The following is a 13,364-nucleotide window of genomic DNA, read 5'->3' as shown; positions in this document are numbered from 1 at the left end:
CCCCCTGGTGGTGGTGTTTGGGAAACGCCTCTAGGAGGCACTGTTGTGTACAGTTGAGGACACACACGAAATTGTGTGTTTAGTCGATTTAAACCTTAGCTAATATATCTATTGTTAATTTCTATATTATTAGGTCAACTATAGTACTAAATAAGCACACAGTGGACGCACCGGGCCAGTAAAGTTCCACCAGCGGCTCTATGTCGTCGATGGAAGCCGCGATGCTGGTGCAGGGCAGGTGTCCGTCGCTTTCGATGGCTCCGTCGTCATCGCAGCTTTGGATCCAAGCATCAGTAAGTTCTTTGCCCAAGGAGAGGACCGCCTTGCCGTACTCCGCGTTGCTGCAGTCCGCCTGGAGGAAGCTCAGCACCACCAAGGCGGCGTTTTGCTCGCTGGACAACTTGGTGAGGTCCTCCATGATTTAAAAGTTCCTCTCGCTGGGGCGACAAAAGGAAGGTTGTTAGACCGCCGACGTGTTCGTAAAGTCACCGGAGAACTGCAGCAGTTCACACGGAACGGAAACAAGCGTGGAAAAACATTTGAAGTCAACGCTAACGCTAAGCTAACTTACCTTACCTACGTCGTCACATCTAGCTAAGTTAGCTCACACGCTAGCTAATGCTAGCAAAGTTCGAACAGCCTAAATAGACTCCTTCCTCCCTAGAAACATTTTTTGTAGTCAAGTTAGCAAAAGTTGAATACAAATATTGTGAGCACCATGCAGGGAAGCAGCAGCTCTTCATCCGAGGGGCATTCTGTCTCCTTCCAGCTGAAGTCACCGGTAGGTGGATCTTCTCCACTTCTTCACTCACCGAATATTCTAATCGTCTGATTACACCATATTCAATACTTGGAAACTAAACAGCGATACACAAAACATCACTTTGCTGCTAAGATGAGGTTTAAAGACCAATATGATTTAGAACAAAGTAAATGGATAAATAAAGCAGATATGAAACGTATTTAAACAGGAAGTTAAACCACAGTTGACTTCTGTAATAAATAACTGGAAAGTCCCTGCTCCAGTTTGTACATGTTGAGTTCAAACGAAACAAACAGCAACATCACATTCAAATAAAATTCTTAAAATGTTTATTCACACGTAAAAACATTATTAAAAGTGAAGTACAGTGGTGGTTTAGCATCACATCAACCTGACCGAGCCAACAAACGCTTTGCTTGCACCAAAGGGAAGCCAAGAGCCTCATCACACTCCAGGACAACCGAAGCTCATGGACCGTGCAGTTTTCCTGCCCACGAGCCTCACCCCTGGCTTGGTTAGAGACCCCATCCTGGCCGGAAGCTGCAGGGCAGCCACGGGGCTCCGCTTTTGGGACTCGGCAGCCTCACGGGCCTCCTGGAGCTCCCTGTGGAGATCATTGCAGCATTTTAAGGTCATTTTGATTCAAATGCGACTGACATTGTACAGTTAATGAAAGCTACTACGACGGAAACTGACAAAGTTCTTATTTTAATTGATATATTATTCATATGGGAAAAATCAATCATTTGGTTGCTCGGCATCCTGGAGGTTCTACATGGACGTGTGACATGGCTAACGCTCATGTACTTTGCCCTCTTACTTTTCAAGCATGGCTGTCCTGAACTTCTCCACATTGAGTTCTCGACGTAGCTGAGCCGCCAGCCTCCCGGTCCTCTCCTGTCTTAAGACGTTGTGCTTGCAGAGCTGCCGAGCAGAAGGTCGTTTGGTCGGGTCTGGATCCAACAACAACTAAAAAGGAAAGGTTGGAATCGGAGTGAGCAGTTGATTTTCTGCCCTACAAAACAAAGCTTCACAGAGGAAGGGGGGGGGGGGGGGTAACCTGAAGCAGACCACGGAAGGGGGCAGAGAGCTCCCTTGGAAGCACGGCCAGGTTCCCCTCTCTGAGGCGGTGCCACTCTTCTCCATTTTGGGGCATTGGGGGAGCGCCTGCTGCCACCAGCACCGTGAGGCCCAAAGCAAAGATGTCCGCCATGGGAAGATTACTGTAATCCTAGCGCACACCAGAACCAAACAACTTCAAGTACAGCTTGTATATATTTATTGATCCATTTTACCTCATGTAGAACCTCCATGGCCAGAAAGCGGCTGTCCCCCTCCTCCACTTGAGGACTATTGGTTGAGGTCACATGACCCAGATCGCCTTTTGGGAGGAAAGAGAGGAACACGGATGCACCTCTCACACATACGCCATTTATCCATCATATACAAACGTACCAATTTTATACACGGCTCCCGCTGGATGGCTTCCTTCATCCTCTTCCTCACTCTCACCCCCAACCGCCGTGCTCGAGAGCGAGCGCTGAGAAATGAATATATTGCCTGCAAATACGTTTACATCTTTCATGCTGATGACCAAGTATTTCAAGTGAAGAATGATGCTGCAGCTATTCGTCAACAAATGGTTGGCCTGGAAGGGAAAGTGGAAGCCTCCAAGTAGCTAAATGATCACATCATATTGCAAATGATTTGGAACAGTCCATGTCCTTCCGACCAAGTCCCCCATAAACATGACACGCACCGAGGCAAAGACTCCCCTTTCCTCCTGCCCAATTCTTCCCATAAGAAAGAATGTTCCAGATATGTTCAGACAAAACCCATTTTTAGGATTGTACTATTATAGTTTGGCATCCAGAAAACAATTCCAAATGGATAAACAAACATTGACACTAAACAACCATCAACATCAACATCCTTCATGGAGGTTAAAAGCAAAACAAAAACAAGACTCACTTGGTTTGATGTCCAGGTGCACAAGTCCCAAACCATGGATGTACTTCAGACCCAAAGACACTTGAAGTATCAAATCTTTCAGCTCCGCTTCTGAAAACATCCCCTTGGTCCTGATGACATCACTCAGACTTCCACCTGGCTCACGCACACACACATCATGGCATCGCCACGACTACACACATTTGTCTTGGACGCCACGGCCTACCCACCGTTGCAATATTCATTCTGAATAATCATGTGGTCTTCCTCGGCCCAGGCGGAGTAATAGCGGACGACGTGGGGATGATGGCCGAGAACGGCATGTGCGTATACTTCCTTCAGAGCCAGCTTCCTAAGGCGACATGGAAATGAAGATGGACCTAGCAGCAGTCACGGGACACTTGCAGGATAGACAACCTTTCTCACACACACACACACACACACACACACACACACACACACACACACACACACCCCTATGGAGCGTCCAGTAACTTTAGGCAAAACCTTCATTTAAAGATTCGATGCCAACATCTGCTACTAGTAGTAAAAAAAAAAAACAACACGCGTGTCTGAGCATGAACTACACTAGACCTGTCCTATCTAGTCTGACTGGTGTGTATCCTACCAAGTCTCTGATCATGAACTAGACTAGTCTCTGAGAATGAACTAGACTAGAGCTGTCCTATCTAGTCTGACTGGTGTGTATCCTACCAAGTCTCTGAGAATGAACTAGACTAGAGCTGTCCTATCTAGTCTGACTGGTGTGTTCCACGTGGTCTTTGAGCATGAACTAGACCTGACTTTTCCCCCAGTGGTGCATGTGTGCTGTACATTTTACCTGCATGATGACGTGTTTATCAAATACTAGCGACCAATTATCCTTTCAGACAACAAAGTGTACGACTCGGCAGTGTCAAGCTGCAGGACTCACTCATCGGCAGAGCCCGCGAGGGGTCGTCGGGATCGTTTGATGGCGTACAGGCAACCATCCAGCCTCTTCACGCACTTGTAAACCGTCCCATACTCGCCCACGCCGATGCGCTCCAGCTCCAGGAAGTCGCTCTCGTACCGTGACAGCATGAAGGCTTGAACAGCTTGCCTCTGCACACGAACGCACATCACAAAGATGACGGTTGACTTGGATCACAGCCACAAGCTCACGCTGTTCTTTTGCCAACACGTCATTTGCTTCACTTCCTCAGACGTTCCTTCAAGGAATTCCGGAAGAAGCGTCAGTTTGTCATGTTGGACACGAAAGGAATTGGAGGCGGCAGGCGAGGATGACGCAGCCGAGGATGTGGAGAGGCAGTCCGTGATAAAAATAGCCGTACCTTTGGTGGGAGGAAGTAGTCATCATCCTCCTCTGATGATGTCAGGCTGTGTTTCAATCTGAAAGATAAAAAATGCATTTCATAACATTGTTAGTCATACAATAAAACAAATGTGTGTTCCAGTAATAATACACTAAAACTACACTCACTGGCATGGATTATTTAGCATTTCATTCTTTCTTATAGAAGAGAAACAAATGACAGAAGACAGACCTCGGTTCCAGACAGTGGATGCCCCCCCGAAGCCATCTTCACCACCATGGAGCAACATTCCCACTTACCTCCTGGAAACACTGGCATCACGCTTCCCCAAAGCAACCATTGAGCTGATTAACAGGAATGATTAACTATTCATTACTCAGTTATTTCTGACATTTTATTTCCATTTTAGGGGGATTTGGGTCTTTTTTAGTATCTACGGTCTTAAGCTATTTCACTTACTCTAAATATTTCTTCTTTTTGCATTTGAAGCTGGACTTGGCGCCTCCTTAAGAGCCAACAGTGCAACATTTTCAAGTGGTCTGTGATCAGGAGGTGGGCCAGCATACTGAAAAGTATGGCGTTTCACTGTGATTGACACCTGCCGTGATGCCAGATTACAAGCCAACGGGTGTACCGTGGAACCCCAGGACTTTACCTGCGTCCATAATCCTCATCACTATCACTCCTACAGCTGCGCTTCCACTGCGGCTCGCTGCTCCTGTGCTCCGAGTCGGGCGTGAAGGGATTCACGTTGACCGAGGGCGCCTGGAGCAGGTTTGTAGCCACCGAGTTGGAACGCCGTGTCCTTGAATTGATCTTAACGGTGGAGTAAGGCTGCGACGACTTCAACAACAGACTCTGCACACGCAAAAAAAAGGAGACATTTCAGGAGCTATGTGGCTACGCCGTTAAATCTCAGTAGAAGGGTCGGGGAGACGCCCCTACCTTGGGTGTGCTCGGGGAGTCACAGACCCTCAGTTTCTTCCAGGAGGCGTAAGGTATGGGGCTGGTGCAACGTAAAGGCGAGGATAAGGCGTTGCTCCGACCGCGGTGGCGTTGCACCCTCGGTGTCCTGCACACGGGGCTGCTGGGGCTTCGCAGTCTGGCGGCGCAGTCGTCCGAGTGGTCGCTGCTGCTGCCTTCTTCTCCGCAGCTGGAGAAGACCAGCCTCTCGCTGATGTCGTCAAACAGCTTTGCCATGCCGGGGCCTTTATTACAGGGGGGGAGACTAGCTGGAGTCCCGCTGATCTGGGCATGCCTACTGATGGACTAGGAATAACGATATTGCATTGGAAGCTCCACACCGCCTTGCATTGGTGGGCTGCATTCATATACACTATTGTTCCCCAATGATGCCAAGTCATAACCATTATTGATCTATCATATGACGCCTGTCATGCTTATGACTTTAGATCACCGTTTCAACGTTTTTATCTTATAACTGAGTTGTTTTTCATAATTGTCGTAATTAGAACTTTCATTTCATGATTGACTTTTTTTTAGCTCATAATTTGGAGTTTTAACTCAGACTTTAATTATAGCTTCTGATCATTTCCACTTTTCATCTCATAATTATGACTTTAAAATCTTATTTCGACTGTTGACCTCATAATTATAACTTTTTATCCCATAATCATCAACCGGCTTGTATACAAATCAGATACAACTCCGACTAAAATGAAGCAGAAAGCATCGATATGGACGATTCATCGATGCCCAATGTGTGGCCCAGAACTCCGATAACGTCCATTTACCGGCACCAAACCGTTGCAGGACGACACATTTTATGCATTTTCTGATGAGGCAACTTTCTACTCACGAACGAGACGACCTTCTTTTGCCACGCTGAAACTCCGATGTATTGGTGCAGACGACTTCCTGTTTAAGTAATTAACGTCACCGGGTTGACGTTTAATTGTCACACGTTCGTCTGGCAATTCCATTGTTTACAAACTCTGCAGTGTTTCTAGTTTGATGTTTGAGTCACTTTTCGTGTTTTAATTGGACATAAAATGTTGTGATTAAACACATTTATGCATTTTAAACAACACGAGGGCCAATTAAGGACAAGAGGAACATCTCTGATGGTATCTAAATAAAACTCCGTTTAGGATTCAACTAAATTAGGTCGCGGTGTGAGCCAGTGCCGTGGACACGTGGGCGGAAGTGGTGACGTCACCAAAAGAGCGAGAGAAAGGAGCAGGAGGATCTTCCGGCCATCAGCGATGTGACGAGCTTACAAATGGCACCAAAACAACACCGCCAGCCATGACGCACTTTTAGCTTCCTCGATTCTCGCGGGCGTCCAGTTCTTCTCGTTTCGGTCTCTCGGTCTGCCAGCGCCATGGTGGAGCAGTCGGACAAAGCCCCGCTCCTGGACTGGGAGGAGATCCCGCCGTCCGACGCCAACCGGGCGGCTCCGTCGCCACCTGCTCCGCCGCGGGAGAAGCAGGACGTTCCTGCGGGGAAGAAAAGTTCCATAGCGGTCGGCCTCGCGGTGACGGATATCGGCAGGAGGGACGTTTCGACCACCGCCACCTGCAGCCCAACGCCTGTTGTTGGTGGCCGAGAGAGAAGCACGGCGGGCCGGGCACATACGCGGGGTCAGCCCGGAGCTCCCTTCCCGGATGTGACTGGCAGAGATCAGTGGGAGGAAAAAGACCAGATAGTGGCCGTGTTTGTGGTCACGTTTAACACTCGATCAGGTGAGACGGCCTTGGAGATGTCATACCCGGTGATGCTATTCACATACGTATACGTATATTTGCTGTGATGCTGGAAAGGGACACTGACGCCCACTTTGAAAAAACACATTTCCACAGTTCAGGAATTCAATATGGTCACAGGTGGAGTCTATCCCAACTCATTCGGCTGAGAGGCATGGTACGGTCTGAACAGGTCGCTGTCAATCAATCACAGGACACACAGACCAGTAGACCAGTAGACCAGTAGACCAGTAGACCAGTGTCAGACATTGACCAGCCTTTATTGAACTTCCCACCATGACTTGTTGTGGTGGATGGTGTATCTTCTGCTTATCAATATATCCATTTGTACTTATTGACATTACAAAGCTCCACTTTGCATGGTAGTTGAGTCATGACTTCCTCACTGGGCATGCCTCAGTACTACTACTACTTTATCATCTACTATACACAGTAAGAGGAAGTAGCCAGGATGAAAGTAGTGGATGTGACAGCATTGATAAACTTCCTTGTGTGTGTGTGTGTGTGTGTCTGTGTGTGTGTGTGTGTGTGTGTGTGTGTGTGTGTGTGTGTGTGTGTGTCTCCGTCTCCGTCTCCGGCAGGAAACATGGTAGAGTGGAGCTTGCCTCATGACATCAACCTGGATGGAGTGGAATTCAAGGCTATGGCCAGCGGCTCCCATAGGATTACTAATGACTTTATGTACGTACCCCCCAGCGCCCCCCCCCCCCCCCCTTCCACGTGCTGATCCCAGTGTGTCCGTCCCCCTTCCAGATATTTCCGTAAAGGCTGTTACTTTGGGCTGGCCTGCTTTGCTAACATGCCTGTGGACAATGAGCTGGAGCGAGGAGCCAGGATGAAGTCCGTGGGGATTCTGTCGCCTTCCTACACGCTGCTGTACCGCTACATGCACTTCCTGGAGAATCAAGTCAGGTACTGAGAGTCCGTCACCTGGTTTACCCGCACCAGCCGTCGTGTGTTTTTGTCTCACTGCTTTGTCTTTTCTACAGAAGACCTTGTTAGATGAACTTGGTTTCATGTGCTTGTTGTATGACGTCTGGTCTTCTGCTTCAAATGTCATCAGATATGTACAAATACACATTTACACAAGGCTCATGCTATTTTTTTTCTTCATTACTATCAAGCTGCTGCGGTCAACACAGACAATTTAGGCAAGACTAATGAGATCCAGTAGAAAACTTTACAAAGATAATACTCCATTTACCAATGTGTTTTTTTATGATTATGATTATGATTATTCTTTTGGTACACTTTCATCCCCTCTGCCATGACTTGCAGACTCCAGTTGAAGAATCCGGGTCAGTATTCTCCACTGGAGGCCTTCTATGAGGACAAGAAGGCCATCCTCCCGCCAACAGGAAACGGCCTGGTCAACGCCTGCCCCACCTTGAGTGTGACCACCATCAACCGCTGTATGCACCCGGAAATGAAGGTCGTCATGGACACGGACCGCCACACGCCGTGTGGTATCGTGGGCCCCCAAATCCAACTGTTGGCGTTTGCTCCCTGCAGATCACTCACCCGGCCGGGTGCATGTCCCAGTTCGTGCAGTTTTTCGGGGAGCACATCATGGTGCTGTGGAAGTTTGCGCTGCTGAGGAAGCGCCTCCTCATCTTCTCGCCGCCGCCTGTGGGCGTGGTCTGCTATCGAGGTGAGAAGCTCGGTCGGGGTTTGTACCGCAATGTGCATGCAGTTTTTATGGGCATACCTGTCAACATTTGCATTTCAAAATAAGGAATGTTTTCAGGAAAACAGGGGAGTGTAGTCCCATTATAATGTGTTTATACTTGGTAGGATGTAAAATAAGCCATTTTTCTGTTATGTATGTTGTTTATGTTCTGTTGCTCCTCCCCGCCTCATGGACAGGATGAGGAACAGCGTTTGAATGTTCCAAATGTTCCAAATGTTCCAAATCTTCTTTTTTTGTTAAAAAAGTCTGCTCCTGCCTTCCTCCCTTCCTCCCTTCCTCCCTTCCTCCCTTCCTCCCTTCCTCCCTTCCTCCCTGTCAGTGTACTGCTGTTGCAGCCTGGCCAATGTGTCGTTACCCGCCATGGGAATGTCTGTGCCGGAATTCCGACCGTTCTTCTACATAAACATAGCTGACATCGGCGCCCTGCAAACAGAGCAGTCCTACGTGGCCTGTGAGTGGCGCGTCACCCGGAATGGTTTATTTAGTACACCACACGGAATCTGATCCCGGCATGTGTGCGCATGTTCCCAGGCACCACAGAGAAGATTTTCGAGGAGAAGAAGGAGCTGTACGATCTCTACATCGATAACCAAAATGTGAAAACGCACAGGAGCCATTTGCTGCCGCTGCTGCGACTGAACGCCGCCGATAAGGAGCGCTACAGGAAGCTGAGCGAGCAGAGGTACTGGACGGCGTGAAACGGAAGCATCGCATGCGAAGTGACGCTGGTGCAATTTCTTCACTGCCGCTTGTGCACGCAGAGTGTGGAAACTTCCTGGTGTGGAAGTCTTTAGGGAGACCTCAACCAAAATGGCTGAAATCACCGCAAGTGCTGCTGGAGATGTTCAGAAGTTCATGATTCATGTGCCTTAACAAAAGTGCAACATTATTCATTCTTTCATCCGCTTATCTTCCCGAGGGTCGCGGGGGTGCTGGAGCCTATCCCAGCTGTCTCCGGGCGACGTATCATGTTTTTAAACCTTATTTAACCACAGAACGTGAAGTTTTGACTTCATGTCTGTTTCATTCCATGCAGTGTATATGTATATATATATGTGTGTGTATATATATATATATATATATGTGTATATATATATACATAGTGCATATACACAGGGGATAAAAAATCCCAGGCTCATCCGTAAGGAAAAAGCTGAAAGAAAGAAAGTGAATGTGCACGAATGTTCTAATGAATGTTATTATTTCCAAAGTTCCCGCCATTATTGTGGAAGCATTATTGTGATTCCGACATAGAAATGGTGGTCAGCAGTGATCCACCCCGTTTATTGACCTCTACCTTGCAGTGTGACGCTCCCATGCAGCCCACAGGTCACCTTTGGGGGTCCAACCCCACTCTAACAGCCAATCCCTGTCCTAGGCAACTGCTGCAGTACTCTCAGGAGGTGGATGGAGACTCCACGGCCAATGAGGAGGATCTTTTTATTGTGTGAGTCCCTGTCCAGTTCATCATCATCATCATCATCATCATCATCATCATCGGCGGTGATATGGCTTCTCGAGCTAACCTCCGTTCCTCTCACCAGGTTCTTCATGGAGCTCAATAACCGCATCTTTCACATCCTGTCAGAGGTTGCGGGCGGCGCTGACCCCGTGCTGACGGCCGAGCACGTGAGGGCCATGGGGCTGGACCCCCAGGGCGATCGCTGCTTCCTGGCAGAGCTGCTGGAGGTGTACGCCGTCGACGTCACTCTGGTCATAGACAACCTCTGCTGCCACTAGCTAGCTAGCTAGCCTCGGACAGTCGGGATGGCCGCCGAGTGCGGTGGCTTGAAGGTTCTCACACGCTCACGGAGACCGAATTCTCACCCTGACCCTTGCCCCACTTTCTCTCTCTTTTTTTTTTTGTCCTTTGGCGATGGACTGGCTCTGGTCCGGTGGTTCTGCTTTGGACTGGACTGGCTCTGGGCCGGCGGTGCTGCTTTGGACTGGACTGGCTCTGGGCCGGCGGTGCTGCTTTGGACTGGACTGGCTCTGGGCCGGTGGTGCTGCTTTGGACTGGACTGGACTGGCTCTGGGCCGGCGGTGCTGCTTCGGCAGCGCTCTTATCGTTGCACTCTTTGTTTGTCTTGTACACTGAAGGTGTGCTGGGAGGAGGAGGCTTAACCACTCTCCTTGCCTTTCCAAAAATAAGCAATAATCAGCCTTTTCGATATGACCTTGTCTCACAGAGGTGTCCAAAGTGTGGCCCGGGAGCCATGTGCGGCAGGCGTAATGTTCGAAAAATAGAATTTAACAACATTTCTGAAAAATAACATGGAAGATGGAAATGTCAGCAGCCATTTAGAACATAAGTATAATATGGAATATTATGAGGAAAAATAACAAATAATGTTGACATTTTTAGTTTTTTTAAACACGTGTAGTCCCGCATAAAAGTGGATCTCTCCAATGGGTTTATTCATTTATTATCAACTATTACACCCTCAAAATTAGAATATTGGGAATATCACGTAATATTATTCCCATAATATTCCAACTTTTTCCCCAAGCTAATTCTCCAAAAATTACTATTTATTTATTAATTTTTGTTGCTTCTCAAAATATTACATCTTAAAGAATATTATATATTTTTCTCATAATATTTCAACATTATTGTCATCACATTATGACTTTCTTGTTTTTTTCTCTATTTGGGCTTTCTTCATGTAAAATGACTGCTGACTTTCCCATTTGATATTTTCTTGTTAAACGGCACATTGTGAATGTGGCACGGGCCGCCTTTTGAACACCCCCGGTGTAAGCTGAGTTCTTCTCCGTGAGCCCGGTCCTGTTTTTGTGGCCGCGGCTGCTAAAGCTGCTCCATCAGCTTCATTTTCTCCGATCTTTTTGAGGGAAACAAAGCCCACAAAGTTCTCTTTGTGGGCTTTGTTGTGGGAGAAGCTGAAGAGAAGCTTTAACCGCCCTTGGTGAAATTCAGACACTTCACCCCCCCCCCCCTTCCCCCCCCCCCCCCCCTTCATCAGCGTCCCATTGAGGGCCTCCAGGGAAGTCTGGAGTGCCACCAAGTGTGGCAAGGCGGAGGTGTTCATCCATCGCGTTGCCAGTCTGGGTGACCATTTTGTTCCATGTTGGAACACCGAGGACGGAGATATTTCATTTCAGGTCGGGCGTTCTCAGATGAGAATGAGAGGAAAGACGTCCGACAGCCTTTATTGGAATTCCACCCCCATGCTTCCTCAATTGTTCTTATTATACAAGTGCAATTTATATTGTATTTAAAAGAAGAGAAATGTGTAAAAACATGCTTATTTTTCCATGATAGTCCATTATATTGTATGTTCTTAACACATGGGACTAATGTGTTGCCTTGGACCGGCCTTGCTTTTCCACACGGATACGCGTCACACATCAGCGACACTTGTTTGTACACACGGTCACTCTGAATGTCCAAGACAGCAAAAGTATGCACACATGCGAGTACATGTACCTTTTCTACTCAGTACTAAGTGCAACGTTTATCAATGATCACTGGAACTAATGGGAATTTAGCACATCATTCCCAATCCTTATGTGAAACATGAACACATACTGTATTGCTTTCCCTTTCTGTGTATTCTAGCTGGAGAAAATCAGTTAATATGAGTTAGCTAGCAACGGCCATCATTTTGATGCCAAAACCCTCCGGAAAAAAAGACAAGATGCTGGTTTTTTACCTGAGGACTGGAGCACACGTCTCGTGCTGGAAGACGCGGACATCACAAGTGTTGCCGCCGCCGTTATTGTTGTTGACAGAACTAGGATAAGTATGTGTATCAAAGAGTTTCCGTAGGGTTTCTCGTGTTATAATGCACAGAAAATGGAAAGAAATAGGGGTTCATGTTTCACACAAGGATTGGGAACTTCCTCTTTAATCGTCACGTGAACACTAAAGCAGGGTTGCGGCACATTAAAATTATATATGTATAATTTAACAGGAAAATAAAAGGAAAAATCTGTCATTTTACAAGAATGAAGAATATTAAATGACAAATTTGTAATCTCATAAAACGTAACAAGAGTAACTATGAAGAGGATGAATATTGCCATTTTAGTTGCATTTTTTATTTTAAAAGTCTTAAAGTTGTAATTTTTGGAAAGTTATGTTACGGAAAATAATGCCAGAATAAAGTCCTAATTCTGAAAAGAAAATTTACAAAAAATCCAAAGTGGAAAAAGCTACAAAAAAAAGGCTGTCGTAGTCAAAGTGAAAATATTAAGAGAAAAGCGTTGTGTTGGCTCCATTTTACAATAATAAATAAAGAATGGCAATTCCGTGGCTTACGAGTTGTAACATTATGGCAAACAAAAGTCATTTTTGTCAAATTCAGTTGACCTGTGACTGGAATAAAGTCACAATACAAGAAGAACGTTTGCAAAGATTATTTAAGGAGAAAGATGAAATAAATTGGAAAAAAAAAATCATTTGGCGAAGTTGATAGTAACTTTTTCACATACGACAAAGCTGACTTGCGGCTTTTTTCTTGAAATATATCTGACTTGTCAACATATCTACGTGTTGCCGTACAAACTATCAATCCCCCCCCCCCCCCCCCGTGGCCCCTTTGGACGGCCCTGCACTGAAGCATGAGCAAGTCTTCATTTCACTGTACTGCCTTTGGAAGACAATAAATCATCCATTCAGTCTGTGTTTCCATGGCCAATGGCAGGCCTTTATTTTAGAATGAGTGTATTTATCTGACAACAGGCACAGTATCAATAATCCTAACAACACGGGCTAACGTTGAGGCTGTACTCCAGCTAAAACTCAACTCTGATTCCCCAAAGTCTTATTTATGTCTTAAATGGCTCATTTTCTCGGATTATATCTACTGTATTATGAGTAATATGAGTGACTATAGGGGTGTTATTTCATGTTCAATGGGCTCTAATAATGGTGAAAATAGTATTTCGGAAGTCAT

General features: G+C 46.6%; 2 protein-coding genes across 8 annotated transcripts; one reads left to right on the top strand and one right to left on the bottom strand.

The window, feature by feature from the left end:
* Positions 1–7: 7 nt before the first annotated feature.
* LOC131138159 (DENN domain-containing protein 11-like) lies at positions 8–13,330 on the top strand. 7 transcript variants are annotated; one of them, XM_058086855.1, is made up of 11 exons: positions 8–404; positions 725–781; positions 1,191–6,734; positions 7,337–7,436; positions 7,509–7,667; positions 8,034–8,187; positions 8,268–8,406; positions 8,765–8,896; positions 8,977–9,127; positions 9,824–9,892; positions 9,990–13,330. In XM_058086855.1, exons 3-11 carry the CDS (start codon positions 6,374–6,376, stop codon positions 10,183–10,185), a joined length of 1,461 nt encoding a protein of 486 aa, XP_057942838.1. In that variant the 5' UTR covers positions 8–404; positions 725–781; positions 1,191–6,373; the 3' UTR covers positions 10,186–13,330. The 7 variants fall into 7 exon arrangements, with proteins under 7 accessions (XP_057942838.1, XP_057942840.1, XP_057942839.1 ...); XM_058086857.1 differs by having other exon boundaries at positions 8–781; positions 1,191–1,394; positions 4,234–6,734; XM_058086856.1 differs by having other exon boundaries at positions 8–781; positions 1,191–1,394; positions 3,604–6,734.
* wee2 (WEE2 oocyte meiosis inhibiting kinase) lies at positions 1,087–6,140 on the bottom strand. The gene is made up of 12 exons (XM_058086849.1): positions 5,849–6,140; positions 4,975–5,237; positions 4,685–4,887; positions 4,048–4,105; positions 3,648–3,817; positions 2,944–3,065; positions 2,735–2,869; positions 2,219–2,323; positions 2,059–2,144; positions 1,824–1,994; positions 1,584–1,732; positions 1,087–1,367 (listed from the first exon to the last, which is right to left on the bottom strand). Exons 1-12 carry the CDS (start codon positions 5,970–5,972, stop codon positions 1,208–1,210), a joined length of 1,746 nt encoding a protein of 581 aa, XP_057942832.1. The 5' UTR covers positions 5,973–6,140; the 3' UTR covers positions 1,087–1,207.
* Positions 13,331–13,364: the final 34 nt, after the last annotated feature.

Source organism: Doryrhamphus excisus, chromosome 11, assembly GCF_030265055.1.
Source record: "Doryrhamphus excisus isolate RoL2022-K1 chromosome 11, RoL_Dexc_1.0, whole genome shotgun sequence".
NCBI classification, from domain to species: Eukaryota; Metazoa; Chordata; class Actinopteri; order Syngnathiformes; family Syngnathidae; genus Doryrhamphus; species Doryrhamphus excisus.
The sequence above is the reverse complement of the archived record's forward strand: the minus strand, read 5'-3'. Positions and strand labels throughout refer to the sequence as shown.